This window comes from Vipera berus, assembly GCF_964194415.1.
Source record: "Vipera berus genome assembly, chromosome: 6".
NCBI classification, from domain to species: domain Eukaryota; kingdom Metazoa; phylum Chordata; class Lepidosauria; order Squamata; family Viperidae; genus Vipera; species Vipera berus.
In genome coordinates this window covers 8,584,243-8,601,040 of record NC_138208.1, presented here as the reverse complement: position 1 = coordinate 8,601,040, position 16,798 = coordinate 8,584,243, and the positions used below count along the sequence as shown (strand labels likewise).

The 16,798-nt window shown below is 45.6% G+C and overlaps 1 protein-coding gene across 3 annotated transcripts in view; it reads right to left on the bottom strand.

Annotated features, from left to right (window-relative positions):
* Positions 1 to 16,798, bottom strand: part of ITPR2 (inositol 1,4,5-trisphosphate receptor type 2) — a 182,328-nt gene that overhangs the window by 59,494 nt on the left and 106,036 nt on the right. For all 3 annotated transcript variants that reach the window (XM_081330822.1, XM_081330820.1, XM_081330821.1), the window contains exons 35-39: positions 14,092 to 14,282; positions 12,853 to 12,995; positions 12,033 to 12,141; positions 4,413 to 4,521; positions 2,420 to 2,607 (exon numbers count right to left, since the gene is read on the bottom strand). In XM_081330822.1, the coding sequence (XP_081186948.1) occupies positions 2,420 to 2,607; positions 4,413 to 4,521; positions 12,033 to 12,141; positions 12,853 to 12,995; positions 14,092 to 14,282 (740 nt within the window). The remainder of the gene's footprint in view (positions 1 to 2,419; positions 2,608 to 4,412; positions 4,522 to 12,032; positions 12,142 to 12,852; positions 12,996 to 14,091; positions 14,283 to 16,798) is intronic.

Below are 16,798 nucleotides of genomic sequence, written 5' to 3'. Positions count from 1 at the left end.
TTGCCATGCTCCTATTCCACCCATGGGCTCTCTTGCCTGTTATCTGACTGTTGCTTAGTCTGTGGCTCTTCCTCCTGCCTTTGAAGGCTGTTCACACATGCCGTTACATTTAGCTACTTCACTGAATTTGATGAAGACCGCAGTAGCTTACAAAAACTTTTACTAAACATCGTTAGCCTGGAAAGGTACCACCGTGTTTCCCCAAAAGTAAGGCCTACCCCGAAAATAAGCCCTGGGTTGATTTTTGCAGGTGGGCCTAATATAAGTCCTACCCACCCACCCCAAAAATAAGTCCTAGTTTTGGAACAAGACGCAAACCTAAAAAATCAAGCAAGAGCGGGGGTGTGGGGTGTGCACGCATCACCCCCTAGTCCCCATTTTGCCATCAGAGGCCTTCAGGAAATGCCTCTGCAGCTGAGAATGGAGCTACGGATTGACGCATGCGGCGCCCCCTCCTCAGCCTCCATTTTGCCGTCAGAGAATGTCAGGAAATGCCTCTGCATCTGAGAATGGAGCTCCGGACTGACGCATGCAGCGCCTCTCTTGGCCTCCATTTTGCCGTCAGACGTCTTCCGAAAATGCCTCTGCAGCTGAGAATGGAGCTTCCGATTGACGCATGCGGCGCCCCCTCCTCAGCCTCCATTTTGCCATCAGAGAATGTCAGGAAATGCCTCTGCAGCTGAGAATGGAGCTCCGGACTGACACATGCGGCGCCTCCCTTGGCCTCCATTTTGCCGTCAGACATCTTCAGAAAATGCCTCTGCAGCTGAGAATGGAGCTCTGGATTGACACGTGGCACCTCTCTTGGCCTCCATTTTGCCATCAGATGTCTTCAGAAAATGCCTCTGCAGCTGAGAATGGAGCTTTGGATTGACGCATGCAGTGCTCCCCCACCCCTCGGCCTGCATTTTGCCATCAGAGGCCTTCAGAAAATGCCTCTGCAGCTGAGAATGGAGCTCCAGATTGATGCATGCGGCGCCCCCTCCTCAGCCTCTATTTTGCCATCAGAGAATGTCAGGAAATGCCTCTGCAGCTGAGAATGGAGCTCCAGATTGACGCATGTGGCGCCTCCCTTGGCCTCCATTTTGCCGTCAGAGGCCTTCAGGAAATGCCTCTGCAGCTGAGAATGGAGCTCCAGATCGATGCATGCGGTGCCCCTGCCCTCGGCCTCCATTTCGCCATCAGAGCCTTCCAGATGCGTGCAAGGTGAGACCATGGAAAAGACACCCCCTGAAAATAAGACCTCATGCCTCTTTTGGAATCAAAAAATAAATAAATAAAATAAAAAAGACTGGGCCTTATTTTCGGGGAACCACGGTATTAGATTCCTTCTCCATTAATGCAGGAAATCCTGGACTTACAATGGAGCCCAAAACTTCTGTCATTAAGTGAGACATTTGTTAAGTGAGTTTTGCCCCATTTTACGACCTTCCTTGCCCCAGTTGTTAAGTGAATCACTACAATTGCTAAGTTAATCACACGGCTATCATGTGACTCTGGCTTCCCCATTGATTTTGCTTGCTGGAAAGTCGCAAAAGGGGATCACATGACCCCGGGACACTGTGACCGTCATAAATATGAGCCAGTTGCCATGCATCTGAATTTTGATCACGTGACTGTGGGGGTGGATGCCAAGGTCATAAGTGTGAAAAGTGGTCATTAATCACTTTTTTCAGTTCAGTGCTGTCGTAACTTCAAATGGTCACTAAATGAACTAAGTCAAGGACTCCCTATATCTGGGCACAGTTGTCTAACTGAAAACCCTATTACACAAATAACACACTACATTCTTACAAAAGTCAGCTAGGGGACAGTTCCCTGTGGCTTATATATAAAATACCGTTACAATACCTGCTGTAATATTTTTTAGTTATTTTCCTAATAATTCTCAACCCTGGTCCTGTTTTCTTTCCTTGCTTTAGAAAATTCGAGGGTTAAATTAACTGGAAGATATTAAGGTAGGACTAGCACTTCTGAATATGGGACGCGGTGGCTCAGTGGGTTAGGACGCTGAGCTTGTCGATCAGAAGGTCGGCAGTTTGGCGGGTCGAATCCCGAGTGCCGCGTAACAGGGTGAGCGCCTGTTACTCGTCCCAGCTTCTGCCAACCTAGCAGTTCGAAAGCACGTAAAAATGCAAGTAGAAAAATAGGGACCACTACGGTGGGAAGGTAACAGCGTTCCGTGCGCCTTTGGCGTCTAGTCATGCCGGCCACATGACCACGGAGACGTCCTCGGACAAGCGCTGGCTCTTCGGCTTTGAAACGGAGATGAGCACCGGCCCCTAGAGTCGGAAACGACTAGCACGCATGTGCCGGGGAACCTTTACCTTTTTTAGCACTTCTGAAGTGGTTTTCATCTCTGGATTGTGTTCCATAATTAACCAAGATCCGAACTAACAAATCACCCTCCAAAATGTACCTGAATTTGGGTGTTTCCTCCTTCGAGCAACGCAATGCCAAGCAGGATGGCCTCGGAGAATATCCGGTCATTTTTGGTACTAACAATGACATCGGTGACCAGTTCTGAAGCTCCTTCTTTATCCAAAAGACATTGGATGTCATGCATGGAGGCTCCAGACTTGTCCACATCTTGTCCCGAAAAGGTCCCTGAAATTAATGAATTTAATTGACAAGTTAATTGAGACATTAAGACGTTTTTGAAAAAAAAGAGACTTATTCTTAAATTTTCAGTTAAGGATTATCTCATTTTCTCTCCCCTTATCTCTTATCTTCTAATGCCTTTCCTTGTCTTGTTTTGTCTTGCCTTTCCTTTCCTTATCCCTTCTTCCTCCCTTCCCTTCCTTCTCCCTTCCTCCTCCATTCCCTTCCCCTTCCCTCCTCTCCCCTCCCCTTTCCCTTCCCTTTCCTTCCTCCTCCCTTCCCTTCCCATCCCATCCCATCCCGTCCTGTCCTATGCTATCTTTAAAAAAATCAGATTTATAGAGAAAGGAAAGCTGGATGTCCTGCCTTATGGAGCAATACTCTGATATATATTCTTCACTCTGTAATATGCTCAAAAAATAGAATTAAACCATAAACAGGGATGAGATTCAGTGATGTTAAGTCCAGGGGTCCAGACAGTAGTGGGATTGAAATAGGTGAAAAACCAATTCTCTGTGTGGGTGCCGCTTCCGGAAGTCTGTTCTGGGCCTGGGCAACAAAAGATTAGCTACCGTTTCTGCCAAAGTGGTGCGAACCAGCTGAATCCCACCACTGGATCCAGATCAGTGAGATTTAAATAATTTTCCCTCTCGGTTGAACTGAGAGGTGAAAAAGAATTACAGTGCAGATTGCATCCAGCCAGACCAGGCTAAAACTTCTACATCAGCAAATATTGCGCACAATCCAAGGATCTAAATGTGACTTAGAAGCTGTTATTTTTATCAAAAGGAAGTTTTATATCCTGAGTTCCACTTCTTCCACTACATCGGAAGAAGAGTGGAAATTATTGAGAATGCGCTTGAACAAATAATATTTTTCTATGGAGAGGAGGGATCTCGTATTTACTTATTTATTTACTTTCTGACTTACGTACTGATTTATTTATTTAGTTTATTCGTATTCTGCCCTTATTATTAGAAATAACTCGATGGGGCAAATATATCTAACATAGCATCCTCCTCCTGTTTTCCCCACAATAACAATCTTGGGAGGTGAGTTGGGCTGAGAGAGAGGGATTGGCCCAAAGTCACTCAGCTAGCTTGCATGCCTAAGGCAGAACTAGAACTCACCATGTCCTGGTGATTGGCCCAAAGTCAGCCAGCTAGCTTTCACAGCTAAGGCAGGACTAGAATTCACTGTCTCCTGGTGATTGGCCCAAAGTCACTCAGTCACGTTCATGTCTAAGGCGGAACTAGAACTCACCATCTCCTGGTGATTGGCCCAAAGTCACCCAGCTAGCTTTCACAGCTAAGGCAGAACTAGAACTCACCATCTCCTGGTGATTGGCCCAAAGTCACCCAGCTAGCTTTCACAGCTAAGGCAGAACTAGAACTCACTATCTCCTGGTGATTGGCCCAAAGTCACCCAGCTAGCTTTCACAGCTAAGGCAGGACTAGAATTCACTGTCTCCTGGCAATTGGCCCACAGTCACTCAGTCACTTTCATGCCTAAGGCGGAACTAGAACTCACCATCTCCTGGTGATTGGCCCAAAGTCACCCAGCTAGCTTTCACAGCTAAGGCGGAACTAGAACTCAGCATCTCCTGGTGATTGGCCCAAAGTCACCCAGTCACTTTCATGCATAAGGTGGGAGTACAACTCACAGTCTCCTGGTTTCTAGCCTAGTGCTTTAGCTATCAGACCAAATTACGGTAACTCTCTATTCACACGAATATATTCACATGAACTACACTAGAAAAAAACACACAAGAGGAGCTGTTCTGAAGCTGGAATGTTTTAAATCCTAGTTACCTCCACTTTGCAGAGGTTTGCCATAGTTGCCAGACAGAGGACCGTTGATGCTCCCTCCGTAGTCTCCTTTAAAATAACAATTGAGAAGTATTTTTCGCAGGTTGCTGCCCTTTAATGACATCAAAACAGAGGGTAAGCATTAAAGAGGGAGGCAAATGTATTCCTAGGTATTTTATTTTCAAGTCTGCAGTGCATTGCGAAACACTACTCATCTGTTGAGTAGTGAAAGAAACTGCATTTTTCTAGATTTACGTGGCCAGGCTCCATCGATGCAGCGTAATCCAGAAAAAAATTACGTAAGATCTACTAAGGAGTTGCAAATAGGGGTGCAGCCCGTTCCCAATAACACAGAGATGACTTTGCGGTCAGGCACACTTAAACAGAATTTTCCAAGGAGTTTTCAGAAAATTCAGCTACCTCTACAGAAGAATTCCAAGAAGGCATTCCAGGGGAGCAAGATCAGAGGTGAAATTGAATAAAACTTCACAGCTTCCCCTCCAAATATGACAGAGGACACAATTACGTTGGCCAGGGGTTAACATTTGCACAACTCTTGCAGTTTTCAATAGTTCTGGGTGGCAAAGGATTCTGATCAACTATTTTAGACTAGGGCCAAGTAATTTAATGGGGCTACTGACTAGGTCCGATAGGCCTCCTTGCTCTCATGCCTGAGTGGAAGAGGACATGTGGAACAGTAGCCAATACAGGTGGTCCTCATTTAGTGACCATCATTGAAACCAGCAACTCTGTAGTTACGCAAAGCAGTCACTTATCATCCGACCTCAGCCTGCCTTAGCTTCGTAGACCTGCAAAGATGGCAAATCTGAGGACTGGCTACGGGCAATCCTCGAATTACGCTCAAAACTCAGCCCAAAATTTCTGTTGCTAAGTGAAACATTTCTCCAGTGAATTTTGCCCCATTTTTACGACCTTTCTTGGCGCAGCTGTTAAGGGAATCACTGCAGCTGGTAAATTAGTAACACGGTTGTTAACGAGTCTGGCTTCCCCAATGAAGGTCACAAAAGGGGATCACGTGATCCCGGGATGCTGCGACCGTCATAAATACGAGTCAGTTGCCAAGCGTCTGAATTTTGATCATGTGACCCTGGGGACGGTGCAACAGTCGTAAATGTGAAAAACAGTCATGAGTCACTTTTTTCGGTGCCGTCGATACTTTGAACGGCTCACTAAATGAACTGTCATTGAGGACTACCTGTATTTGGACATCTCCATTTTACTGCACAGGGCTGTTGTTAAACGAGGACTCCCTGCATTCCAGTGGCCCTTACATTTCAAGGTTAAAATTAGCCAAGTAGACAGTCAGAAGATGATCCAAACCTGGTTAAACCTCTGATTCAAGAGTCTCTCCCTACAAAAAGCGCCTTGAATTGAAGGTCTTCAATATTTAAAAGCCAGGATGATACATAAAGCAGTAACAATGCTGTTATTCACATGAAGGAGCGTGTGTCCTTCCCATCCAGTCTTCCCTTGAAAGGACTTTACAGCTTTTAAAAGTATACTAATCTGAAATGTAAATGTAGCACTCAGCTGACTCCCAATCCTTATGCAACACATAATATTGCTTTGATGCAAGAGCACAACAGTCTTATTGTAAACCACTCATAAGACTCTTTTGTGCAACAACAGCGACGCAGAGATAAGAACAGAACGCCAAGAGAACAACAGGAATTTGTAAATTTTAAACAAAGGTCTAACTCAGGGGTGTTAAACTCAATTTCATTGAGGGCTGCATCAGCATTGCAGTTGCCCTCAGGGGGCCGGGTGGGTATGGCCAGGATGGGCGTGGCCTACTGGGTGGGCGTGGCTAAAGTGCATATGGCCTACTGGGTGGGCGTGGCCAGCTCTACATCGTTCACATCAAGGGTGCCTATGGGGGCCTGGGCAGGAGTGGGACAGATCTGAGGGTCTCTGGCAGAAGGAGGGTCTCTGGGCCAGGGCCAAGGCAGTGGGGGCCATTCCCTGTTTCCAGGATGGCTTCGCAGGCCGCATGAAACCACTTCGCGGGCTGGATCCGGCCCCCGGGCCTTGTGTTTGACATGTCTGGTCTAACTGCTTTGCTGTGGTCCTTTCTTCTTCTGGAGAAGCATCACTAAACACTGAACTCTTCCTACTGCCTGAATTAAAATTAAAATTCAGGCCTGTGGGTTGCAAGAAAGCCGCACAAGTCATCTGTATTTATCTGAAGGTCCCTGTGATGCATTTGCACATTAAGAAAACCACGCAACCACAAAACCCACCGGCATTCCCAGGTGTTGGTCTAGAGTACGGCCTCGTAAACCCTTGCCACTTGTAGAACAGTGAAGCATCAGTCACCGAACAAAAACAGCCTCCTTCCAGTCAAGCAGATGGATAGTTGGAGAGCAGACTGCGTGAAAGCCAAATGCCTTGGTATGGAGAGGGAGCGCTGGAGGAGAAAGATAGGAAGGAAGGAAGGAAGGAAGGAAGGAAGGAAGGAAGGAAGGAAGGAAGGAAGGAAGGAAGGAAGGAAGGAAGGAAGGAGGGAGGGAGGGAGGGAGAGAAGGAAGGAAATGTGGGAGGGAGGGAGGTAGAAGGAAAGATGGGAAGGAATGAGGGAAAAGAAAGGAAAAGGAAGGAAGGTAGGAAGGAGGGAGGGAGGGAAAGAAATGGGGAGAGAGGGAAGGAAGGAAGGAAGGAAGGAAGGAAGGAAGGAAGGAAGGAAGGAAGGAAGGAAGGAAGGAAGGAGGGAGGGAGGGAGGGAGGGAGAGAAGGAAGGAAATGTGGGAGGGAGGGAGGGAGGGAGAAGGAAAGATGGGAAGGAATGAGGGAAAAGAAAGGAAAAGAAAGGAAGGAGAGAGGGAGGGAAAGAAATGGGGAGAGAGGGAAGGAAGGAAAGAAGGAAGGAAGGAAGAAATAAAGAGAAAGAAAGAAAGAAAGAAAGAAAGAAAGAAAGAAAGAAAGAAAGAAAGAAAGAAAGAAAGAAAGAAAGAAAGGAAGGAAGGAAGGAAGGAAGAAAGAAAGAAAGAAAGAAAGAAAGAAAGAAAGAAAGAAAGAAAGAAAGAAGGAAGGAAGGAAGGAAGGAAGGAAGGAAGGAAGGAAGGAAGGAAGGAAGGAAAGAAATGGGGAGCAGTGGAGGAGAAAGATAGGAAGGAAGGAAGGAAGGAAGGAAGGAAGGAAGGAAGGAAGGAAGGAAGGAAGGAAGAAAGAAAGAAAGAAAGAAAGAAAGAAAGAAAGAAAGAAAGAAAGAAAGAAAGAAAGAAAGAAAGAAAGAAAGAAAGAAAGAAAGAAAGAAAGACTGGACTGTGGACTCTGTTTGCCTTGGACATTGACTCAGGTCTGTGAGAATAAAAGGGGTTAGTTTTTTTCTTGCGGTTTCTGCCTGTGTCTCACCTAGGCTGGGACAGAACACTCACTGCCATCCTCGGTTGCCTCTTTTAGGGTCGATGCGAAGGACTGGCAGATCTTCAACCCCATGATAGTCCTTGACTTACGACATTTTCATTTGGAAGTCACAGAGGTCCCAGCACTTAAGCTCAGCATTCTTTCAGGTCAGGATTTAATCTGGGGCTAAGTCAGCATCCCAGGATACAGGTCCTTTAGGCTTACCACAGTTCATTTAGGGACCGTTCGAAGTTACAACGGCATTGGAAAAAGCGATTTGTCACCGTTTTTCACACTTACGACCGTTGCAGCCATCCCTGTGATCAAAATTCAGACGCCTGGGACTTGCTTCATATTTATGACGGTTGCAGCGTCCCGGTCTCATGTGATCCCCTTTTGCAACCTTCTGACCAGCAAAGTCAATGAGGAAAGGCTGATTCACTTAACAACTGTGTGACTAATTTAACAACTGCAGCGATTCACTTAACAACCGTGGCAAGAAAGACTGTACAATGGGGCAAAACCCAACAAGTTTCTCACACAGCAACCTAAAATTTGGGGCTCAGCTGTGATCGTAAGTTGAGGTCTACCTGTACACTAATAGAGGCAGTCCTCAACTTACAACAGCTCATTTAGTGACCGTTCGAAGTTACAATGGCCCTGACAAAAGTGACTTGCGACCCTTTTTCACACTTACGACCGTGGCAAGAAACCGTGGCAAGAAAAGCTGTAAAGTGGAGCAAAACTCACTTGAAAAAAAATTCTCACTTAGCAACATAAAATTTCGGGGCTCAAAATTGTGGTCGTAAGTTGAGGACTACCTGCCCACTAACAAGAGTGCTCCTGTCTGGATTTTATTTTATTTTTCCCAACGGAGATGTTTTCCAAGAGTGAGGAGCACTTCCAAGATTTTGCATTCAAGTCCCAACCAGCCTCAACTCAACTGCGTTAGGGATGAATCTCTCAAAAATTACTCAAGGGCTGACATCTGGTGAGGCGACCTGATAAACAGGTTGATGTTGTGATGGTGTTGCTTTGTGCAGCTCATCCAGGTTATGGGTTCCCCAGAGGCAGCTTTGCTGCTGTGAAACAACAACAACAACAACAACAACAACAACAATCTTCAACTAAGATCTTCTCTAAGCGGCTTCCCTTCGGTCGTGTCTTCTCATCACTTTCTCTTCTTCTCTAGCTCTTTGCTCCCACTTGTTTCTTCCCATCAGGATTGATGTCCCCATGTCGCTTTTTTTTTTTGAGGAGGCAAGTGGACTTTTCTTGTTTTTCCTTTGAAGACGTTTCGCTTCTTGTCCAAGGAGCTTCTTCAGCTCTTGACGGGATGGTGGGGAATGGAAAGATTTATACTCCTTGCAGAGAGCTGGTCATTTGCATTCTTTTTAGAGAGTCTTTGAGGCCACTTGGAGGCTTACCTGTGTCCTCAGGGTCACCTGAGTAGCGCAAAAGGGTGTGGAGTGTTCTTGGCTGTGGGATGTTTTTTCTGCCCTGGGTCCCTTCACGGTTGAAGACAGGCACCGGCTGTTGGGGATGCATCTGTGTTCTCTGCATCTCAAATTGAAGCGCAAATGGTTCCTGTAGTCTGCAATGTTTTCTGGAAATCCGTTCACACTCCCGCACCATTCGAAGGGTTTTCATCCCAAAGGGCATAGCTAAATGTCTATGGAGATTCTCAGTCATCCAGCTCATGGTTGTCCCAAAGGTGTTTATTCAAGAGGCAACTGGAGTTTCTTTGTTTTTCCTTGAAGATGTTTCGCTTCTCATCCAAGGAGCTTCTTCAGCTCTGACTGGATGGTGGGGAGTGGAAGGATTTATACTCCTTGCAGAGAGCTGGCCATTTGCCTTCTTTTGGAGAGTCATTGAGGCCACTTGGGGGTTTATCTGTGTCCTCGGGGTCACTTGAGTGGTGCAAATGCTCATTTAGGAACAAATTGCCCCTAGGAGCAAATGCACACAGGATTGTAGCCTTAACTATTTCACTGTATGATGCCAGCCAACCAGGCGTTACATGCTAATCTATAACTTACAAACTAGGCGGACTTGTGTTCAAAGTGCAACGGCTTAACTACTGTAGTTTCAATGCTTTAATTTAACCAATGAAAATGATCAGAAGGAAGCCATGACATCTTCTCTTAAAAACAGAGGCGGGACTATTATATCCAGTGCTTTTTTTGTAAAAGAAAAAGGTGCCGGAACTCACACATGTCATACAACCCGTCTTGCCTACCCTACAAGGTTCCATCCAAAAAAGGTGCCGGAACTCCGTTCTGAGCGTTCTATGACAGAAAAAGCCCTGATTATATACAGTATGTTCAAACAACATGCCAGATTTATTTTCTTGACTTGTCAACTCCTCAGGAAAATCATACGTATATTTCCCTGGCAGGGTTTAAGATGGTGTTTCAGATTCTGCTCACGGTTGGCTCTGGCGCCATTTTGACGTAGGAAACAGGAGACTGTTGTTTTAATATGTGAGATCAATAAATACTTTTGCACCGATCCATGGGAAACAGAACAAGATCACAGATCTACACATGGGTTCAAAAGCCGAGCAGTTCACGTATCTTCTCCATCTTCTCGGTCCTGCCCTTGTAGGATAAGAGAACTGAAGTCTCATCGCCAACAGATGCCGGTTGGCAACAACAAGATAAGCTGAAAGTTCTCTTACTAATAAGAGAAGACAAGGTTTATTGACCACATCTGGACAGTTGTAGAAACTGGGATGACACCACCTGCCAATGTCTGAGCGTCTGCTAAGGAAAATATCTTCCTGAATGATGGTGCCGCACACACACATGCACGCACACGCTGAAGTTCTCCCAGTGTGGTTCTTGTGCAAACCATCAACTCATGAGAGGGAAACGCCAGCAGCTTTGTTTGCCCAGCTCAAGTTTGCAAAAAGTGAGGAGGGAAAAAATCCCCAGACAGCATAATAAGAGGAACAAAAGTTTAGCTTATAGAAATCAAAGGTGTGATAATCTTGGCTTGATACAGTAACTGGAAATCTTCTTATGGCAATGTTGTGCTGGTGGGTCTCTTGGTTAAGATCCCTCAAGATGATTTCCTACAGAACAGAATAACAGAAGAGAATAATAGAGTTGGAAGGGACCTTGGAGGTCATCTAGTCCAACCCCCTGCTCAAGCAGGACAGCCTATATCATTTCAGACAGATGGTTATCCAGTCTCTTCTTAAAATCTTCCAGTGTTGAAGCATTCACAACTTCTGGAGGCAGGTTGTTCCACTGGTTAATTGTTCTAGCTGTCATGAAATTTCTCCTTAGTTCCAGGTTGCTTCTCTCCTTGATTACTTTCCATCCATTGCTTCTTGTCCTGCCTTCGGGCGCTTTGGAGAATAGCTTGATTCCCTCTTCTTTGTGGCAACTCCTGGGATACTGGAACACTGTTATCATGTCACCCCAAGTCCTTCTTTTTATTAAACTAGACATACCCGATTCCAGCAACTGTTCTTCATATGGTTTAGCCTCCATCTTTGTTGCTCTTCTCTGCACTCTTTCTGGAGTCTCAACATCTTTTTTTACATCGTGGTGACCAAAACTGGATGCAGTATTCCAGGTGTGGCCTTTTGAAAGGCCACAGTGATGGAACACCCACAAACGTCTGAAGGCAAGTTGTTCCACTGATTAATTGTTCTGTCAGGAAATTCCTCGTTATTTCCAGGTTGCTTCTCTCCTTGATTAGTTTCCACCCGTTGCTTCTTGTCCTGCCTTCAGGTCCTTTGGAAAATAGCTTGACACACACACACACACCCTCTTCTTCGTGGCAGCCCCTGACATATTGGAAGACTATATACAGAATAACGAAGTTAGAAGACACCCTGGAGGTCTCCTAGTCCAGTTCAGGAAACCCTACACCATTTCAGCCAAACGTCTGTCCAATTTCTTCTTGAAAACCTCCACCCACAACGTCTGAAGGCAAAGATCTTCCACTGATCAATTCTTCTCACTGTTGGGAAATTTCTCCTTAGCTCTAGGTTGGGTCTCTCCTTCACCGGTTTCCATCCACCTATCTCTGTGAGCAAAGCCAACCTGACCAAATTTCTACAATGACAACTAAGATTTTTTTTTCTCTTTTCCTTTTTTTCAAGATGGTTCACATTTTCCCCTAGATTCCATTCCCTTTGCCCCAGAAACCAGATTCAAACATTTATCCCCTCTTAGATTTGCGCGCTTTCTGCTTAAATGCCACAGCCGATGCAACTTAATTTTCAGGAATGAGATTCAGTCCTACCTCTTCAACGAAGCTGTCTTTCTGGTCAAGCATTTCCCGCAAAGTCTGGAGGATTTTGATGCAGAGTTTTTCTTCCTTCTCCATGAGCCGTTTGGTATGATTTATCAACCTTAAAATAAAACATGAGACAAAATATAATGTCGAGCCCTGTGGGCCCCTCTTGATTATTTCTCTTTGCTCTTTTTGGCACTGAGGATAACTTATTTCATTGCAAAGGAAAATAACTTGAGAGCAAATCCCACTCCCTTCTAGCACTGATGATGTTACCTAGTTGGCTGATGAAACGTCTGCAAGAAAACCACCAAGCTCAGAGAGCACCAAGGACCCCACAGTTATCATCATCATCATCATCATCATCATCATCATCATCATCATCATCATCACCACACACCACTCTCTCTTCTAGCACTGATGATGTTCCCTAGTTAGGTAATGAAACATCTGCAAGAAAACCACCAAGCTCAGAGAGCACCAAGGACCCCACAGTTATCATCATCATCATCATCATCATCATCATCATCATCATCATCACCACACACCACTCTCTCTTCTAGCACTGATGATGTTCCCTAGTTGGGTCATGAAACGTCTGCAAGAAAACCACCAAGCTCAGAGACCACCAAGGACTCCACAGAAATTAAGCAGTCAAACATGTTTTAGACAGTGGTGGGATTCAGCCGGTTCGCACCACTTCGGTAGAGCTGGTAGCTAATTTTTTGTCGCCTGGACCCAGAATGGACTTCCGGAATCGGCATCCACACCGAGAACCGGTTGTTCACATATTTGAATCCCACAGCTGGTTTTCGAATACGTAGCTTACTTGGACATGAAAGCTCCACATCGAATTCTAGCGTCGCTCCCTTCGGGAAAAAGAAGTTCAGGGCTTCGTAAGACGTCAACCAGCACAGAAAATTCAGCTTGCATCATAGGATTGAACTGCTCTTCCAAGGAGGTCACCACGTCCTAAAACAACGGCAAAAATAAATAAGTAAAGATTCTTCGCTGAGGCCTCCGGATCATGAAGGGTTTGCTAGTTTTCTAACAAAGCCAGCAGGGTGAAGGCTTCGTTTTCAACTTTTTCCCGTTTCAAGGGAAATGACTGTGACCAAGGGGAGATGGAAGGCATAGACTACCACGTATACCGCCAATAGGTTACGTGGTTTTCATTCAACAACTCAAAAACACCGTGATCAGTCATCATCTGGACCAGGAACGTCCAACTTTGGCAACTTGAAAAATCTGCGGATTTGAATTCCCAGAATTCTCCAGTCAGCCAATGCTGGCTAGGGAATTCTGGGAGCTGAAGTCCACAGGTCTTAAAGTTGCCGACTTTGGACTCCCCTTCTCTGTTGCTGTTGTTAGCTGTGAAGTCGTGTCCGACCCATTGCGACCCCATGGACAACGTTCCTCCCAGCCTTCCTGTCCTCTACCATCTTCTGGAGTCCATTGAGGCTCATGCCTACTGCTTCAATGACTCCATCCAGCCACCTCATCCTCTGTCGTCCCCTTCTTCTCTTGCCCTCAACCTTTCCCAGCATTAGGCTCTTCTCTGGTGAGTCCTTCCTTCTCATTAGGTGGCCAAAATATTTGAGTTTCAGCTTCAGGATCTGGCCTTCTAAAGAGCAGTCAGGGTTGATCTCCTCTAGGACTGACCGGTTTGATCACCTTGCAGTCCAAGGGACTTGCAGGAGTCTTCTCCAGCACCAGAGTTCAAAGGCTTCAATTCTTTGGCGCTCAGCCTTTCTTATGGTCCAACTTTCACTGCCATACATTGCAACTGGGAAGACCATAGCCTTGACTATACGCACTTTTGTTGGCAGGGTGATGTCTCTGCTTTTTAGTGTGCTGTCTAGATTTGCTATGGCTTTCCTCCCGAGGAGCAAGCGTCTTTTAATTTCTTGGCTACAGTCCCCATCTGGAGTGATCTTGGAGCCCAGGAAAATGAAATCTGTCACTACCTCCATTTCTTCCCCATCTATTTGCCAGGAACTGAGAGGGCCGGATGCTTCTCTAGACGCTGCTTTAATGGAGCATTTGGATTCACTATTTTATAGCATACCTGTAATTTCTCAATGATGTTCCTATAATCCCACGAAGGTCCTCCGAGGGGTTCTTTAAAGCGGGGGCCGCTACGCGCAGACATCCGCCAACCCATGGCTGCCCTCTGGATCATGTTGGTGTGACTCTTCATGAACAACGTATTCACTTGGCTATCCAGGTCCACAGGGATCGCAATGCCACGGTTCTTTGCTTTGGAAAAACATCGTTAAAAATGTATCAGTACATACACGCATGCCTATGCATACAATCAATATATTCAACAAAGGGATAAAATTAGACATGTCCTACATAAAATGTTACTGATAATGAGACTTTGACTCTCCTTCCTTCCTTCCCTCCCTCCCTTCCTCCTTCCTCCCTTTTCTTTCTTCCCTCCCTCCCTCTGTTCTTCCCTCTCTCTTCCTCCTCCCTCCCTTTCTTCTTTTTTCCCCTTTTCTCCTTCCCTCCCTCCCTCTTCTTTCCTCCTTCCCTCCTTCCCTCCCTCATCTCCTTCCTTCTTCATCTCCTTCCTTCACTCCCTCATCTCCTTCCTTCTTCATCTCCTTCCTTCACTCCCTCATCTTCTTCCTTCCATCCTTCCCTCATCTCCTTCCTTCCTTCCTTCCTTCCTTCCTTCCTTCTTTCCTTCCTTCCTTCCTTCCTTCCTTCCTTCCTTCCTTCCTTCCTTCCTTCCTTCCTTCCTTCCTTCCTTCCTTCCTTCCTTCCCTCTTTCTTTTCCTTCCCAAAAGATATAAAGGAGGTAAAACGGCTGAAAACGATCAGCTTTGATAGAAACACCAATACTAAACAGTCACCTCAGTATGGATTCTACAGATAATCCTCATTTAAGGTCCCCTCGTTCAGGGACTGTTCAAAGTTGTGACAGCCCTGAACGAGAAGGACTTTTGACGGCTGTTTCTCCTTGCAGCCATCACGTTGTCCCCCCAGCGACACGATTGCAACTTGGGTAGTTAGCCATTACAACATTGCGACGACGTGCCCCAGGTCACATAACTGTCAGGTGTGACCTTCGCTGCTGGCTTCCAGCAAGCAAAGGCATAGGGGAAGCCGGCAGAAGCTGGCAAATGGCGATCCGGTGAACACGGGACACTGCGAGTGTGAGGGACTGTCACTTCATGAGAGCAACAGGGACTGCCAGCTCTTCCGCCATTGCTCAGTTCAGTCATGTGACATCATGCCTCCCCACGATATTGAGAGACGCTTAATGAGATGACACCTCCCTCATCCTCTTCTCCAAAGCGCCTGAAGGCAGGACGAGAAGCAACGGATGGAAACTGATCAAGGAGAGAAGCAACCCGGAATTAAGGAGAAACTTCCTGACGGTGAGAACAATTAACCAGTGGAACGGCTTGCCACCAGAAGTTGTGGGTGCTCCATCACTGGAGGCTCTGAAGTAGAGACTGGACAGCCAGTTGTCTGGAAGGGGATACTGTAGGTATACTATAGGGTCTCCTGCCTGAGCAGGGGGATTTAAAAGACCTCCAAGGTCCCTTCCAACTCTGTTATTATGATATTCATCACATGACACCATTATGTAATATAAGGGAAAACGTGATCTATGGTTTCACAAGACACAATCGCACAAGGACAAACCTTTGTGTATTTTTGCTACAAAATACAGCGGCGTTAAGTCTTGGTGAAAAGCAAAAGAATTTTCCCCGAGCAGTATAGATAAAAACAACAACTCATGTCTCTGCCCAGAAACATAGCAGCATATGATACGATTAACAGGAGACTTTATTTTATTCATAGCACATATTTATGTATCCTCCCAGCTCCCAAGACTCCGGAGAGTTTACAATAGTAAAGATTAAAAAACACAAACCAGCCGCCACAAAAGTCCACAGGAAAATAATATTATCATCCTGACTCAATCGATTTTTCTTCGGCTCGAGTTACGGTTCAGAACCCACATAAAAATAGCAGGACAGGTCACCGTTCATCTAATAAAATTTAAATTCATAATCCAATGACCTTGTAGGTAAAACAGTCCTAACAAAAGACTGCAGAGGATCCAGAGGCAGCATCACTTGTAGATATGTAATAAAAGCAGTCCTCAACTTAGTGACCGTTCAAAATTACAGCGGCACTGAACAAAAGGACATACTGTTATGACCGTTTTTCACACTTATGACCATTTGCAGCATCCCCGTGGTCACCTGATCAAAATTCAGATGCGTGGCCACTGACTCATATTTATGACGGTCACAGCGTCACAGGGTCACAGGATCCCCTTTTGCGACCTTCTGACAAGCAAAGTCGATGGGGAAGACAGATTCACTTAACGACCGTGTTATTAACTTAATATCTGCAGCGATTCACTTAAACCAAGGGTCTTCAAACTTGGCCCTTTTATGACTTGTGGAGTTCAGCTCCCAGAATTCCTCAGCCAGGCATGCTGGCTGAGGAATTCTGGGAGCTGAAGTCCACAAGTCATAAAAGGGCCAAGTTTGAAAACCCCTGACTTAAACAAATGCAGCAAGCAATAAAAGGGAGCAAAATTCACTTAACTAATGTCTCGCTTCGCAACGTGGGATTCAACTGTGGTGGTAAGTCGAAAACTAGCTATAGCAGAGATGCTACACCGAGTATATTGTGCGCGTGTTTTTTTCCTGCAGAGATTGTCATCTTTTAGTTTTTAATGGATCTTGTACAACATTCCCAGAGACTGATTTCCAGGAAGCTAATTCATTAAAATAATTGAT